Source organism: Didymella exigua (assembly GCF_010094145.1).
Source record: "Didymella exigua CBS 183.55 unplaced genomic scaffold M421scaffold_60, whole genome shotgun sequence".
Lineage (NCBI taxonomy): Eukaryota > Fungi > Ascomycota > Dothideomycetes > Pleosporales > Didymellaceae > Didymella > Didymella exigua.
Window position 1 is genome coordinate 171050 of NW_022984834.1, and position 2377 is coordinate 173426.

The 2377-nt window shown below is 48.8% G+C and overlaps 1 protein-coding gene across 1 annotated transcript; it reads right to left on the minus strand.

Annotated features, from left to right (window-relative positions):
• Nucleotides 1-203: 203 nt before the first annotated feature.
• On the minus strand, nt 204-2056 carry M421DRAFT_77189 (CENP-B protein; the record flags this gene model as incomplete). Its single annotated transcript, XM_033597295.1, is given in 3 exon segments — nt 204-563; nt 1853-1948; nt 1964-2056. Coding segments are annotated over 3 exon segments (549 nt in total), but the record flags the coding sequence as incomplete, so codon positions are not given.
• Nucleotides 2057-2377: the final 321 nt, after the last annotated feature.

Here is a 2377-nt window from a genome sequence, read left to right on the forward strand (position 1 = left end):
CCCTTCTTAAGCTGGTTAATTGCTTCAATAATTGAGGCAGGTGATGAGCTCTTGTGCCGGCGCACGCGATCACGTATCAACGTTGATTGAGCCTCAAGCTCGCGTACGTTGCTTGGTGTACGAGCCTCCCAGAGGGCCTCTGGCAGAGCAACTGGAGTAGGCGTACGCAGCTGCACATCAAGCTTTGATAGAACAACGTCTGCCTAGAGAGGAACAAGGCCTGCGCCTCTAAACGCTGAGCAGATATTGTCTGGCGTAAACAATCGTGTAAAGGCTGCCTTAAACGCTGGCAGAAACTTAAGCTTAGTGATGTGGTTGATGTGGTGGCGGATCAGGCTCTCAACCTCACAGCTGTACGCGCGCTTCAACGGCGAGAAGCAGCCAATATCAAGAGGCTGAAGTAGATGAGATGAGTGAGGCGGCATGCAGAGTGTGTAGATATTGTTCTCCTTGCAGAGCTCTTGAAACTCAAGAGAGTGGTGGCTCTTATGGCCATCAAGGACAAGTAGGCGACGCGCACCAACAACGCAAGTCTTTGTATAAGTGTTGAAGTGCTTTAGCCACTCTACCGTGCACGGACACCGGGTGGGCCGGGTCACCAGGTGGGCCACCCCACCAACTTTACCACCTCACCAACAGTGAGGCTACAACACCACGTAGAGTAGATATTATTATATAAGAAGTTGATGAAATATACTATCTGCTACTGCGAGACTTTTGGCGTATTCAGTTTTTTTGTGGGCTTTGTGACGCGGCCACCACGAGTCCTGAAGCCTGGGGGTGCTGAGCTGGGCTCATGAGACTCCTGTGAACTGCCCTTTGCTGCACCACCACCACGCTTTGTTGATTTTGACCGTGGCTTTGCTGAGGCCTTGGGATTAGTCTGTTTAGGCAATTGGGATACTTTTTCTGCGTTCTTGAGTGTTTTGACGCGCTCTCTTTCAGCTGCGCGTTCGGCGATCCCCTGAGCCTTCTCCGCCCTCTTTTGAGCTGCCTTCTCACGCCTCAACGCTGCCTTTTCTTGCCTCTTAACCTTATCCTTCTCTTTCAGGATCTTGTTGTTGTGCTGTACTTGCTTCCGATCAGCCTTTGCAGCGTTATCTGCGATTGCCTGCTTCTCTATATCCTTTATACGGGTCTTGGCACGTGCAACGGATGAAGGATCCCAGAATATGGCCCCCCCTTGTACATTAGGGTCCCGCGGTGACAGTGGCAATACTTTATTCTTCTTTTGACGCTTCTTCTTACTCTCCAGTGCTGTTTTGAGGCCCTGAAGTTCCTGATCTTTGAGCTCAAGAGCCACGTGCATCTGGTGTATCTGCTGCCTTGCCTCACTCTGCGCCCCTAGGTCCCCATACGTCACTGCACGGTCAAAAGATGACCTAAAACGTCGCCAATTAGGTGAGGTAGATGCCGCCCAAGGCTCTGATTGCTGGGGAGGCGTTGTAGGTAGTGGTGGAGTCACCTTCTTGAAGCGATCAAGTATGACGTCTGGGTGAAGTGGGTATATACCTGTGACTTTAAAGGCTTGGAGTATTAACAATTTAGTAAAGGTGTTGACCTAGGCAGGCCAGAAGAGGCTTATGAAGTCTGCCTTACCTGTGGGGAGCCATCCCTTGGTGTTGTGGTTATAATATATGAGCTTATTTGAGTAAGATTGGCTCAGGGGCTTAAAGCATGAGACATCTAGGGGTTGCAGCGTATGGGTGGCGTGCGGGGGGTAAACTAGCACCAGAATTCGATGGAGATCACAGTAATTGATGAAGGCCTTCGTCACGTGGCTGCCGTGGCTGTCAAGAATGAGTAATCTGAACTTTCTCTAAGCTTTTTTTGAGGTAATGGGATTAAACACCTGCTGCAGCCAGGCAACACCAAGATCGTCGTTCGTCCAGCCACTTGGGGATACTGAGAATCGTAGATCGTGAGTATCTGGATTGATATCGTGCACCTAGTTAGCCTGTACTTTCTCACTAGCCGCGGGATAGATTATGGCAGGGGGGAGGTGAGATCTGTTGGCACAAATCGCGCCTATAACTGTCACCCACTCCCTGTTGCCATCGTGAGATGCTTGCTTATATCGACGCTCCTTGTGGAGAGCCTTATCAAAGACTCTTTTAGTCTTTCTAATGACCCTAATTATAAATCCCTTCTTGTCTATATTGTAGGTGTTCTTAGGGAGAATGTTAAATTCCTTAACTTTTTTAGTTAAAAGATTAAAGTATAGATAATATCTTTTACAGTTATTAGCTACATAACGCGTGCTTTCTATGGGGGTGGTCCAGGCAGTAGTGAGGTTATTAGGGTGACAGTGAATAAGCCTAGAAACCTACTGATCTGAGGGCTCCTAACTGCACAAGGGGGTTGCGAAATTAATTAT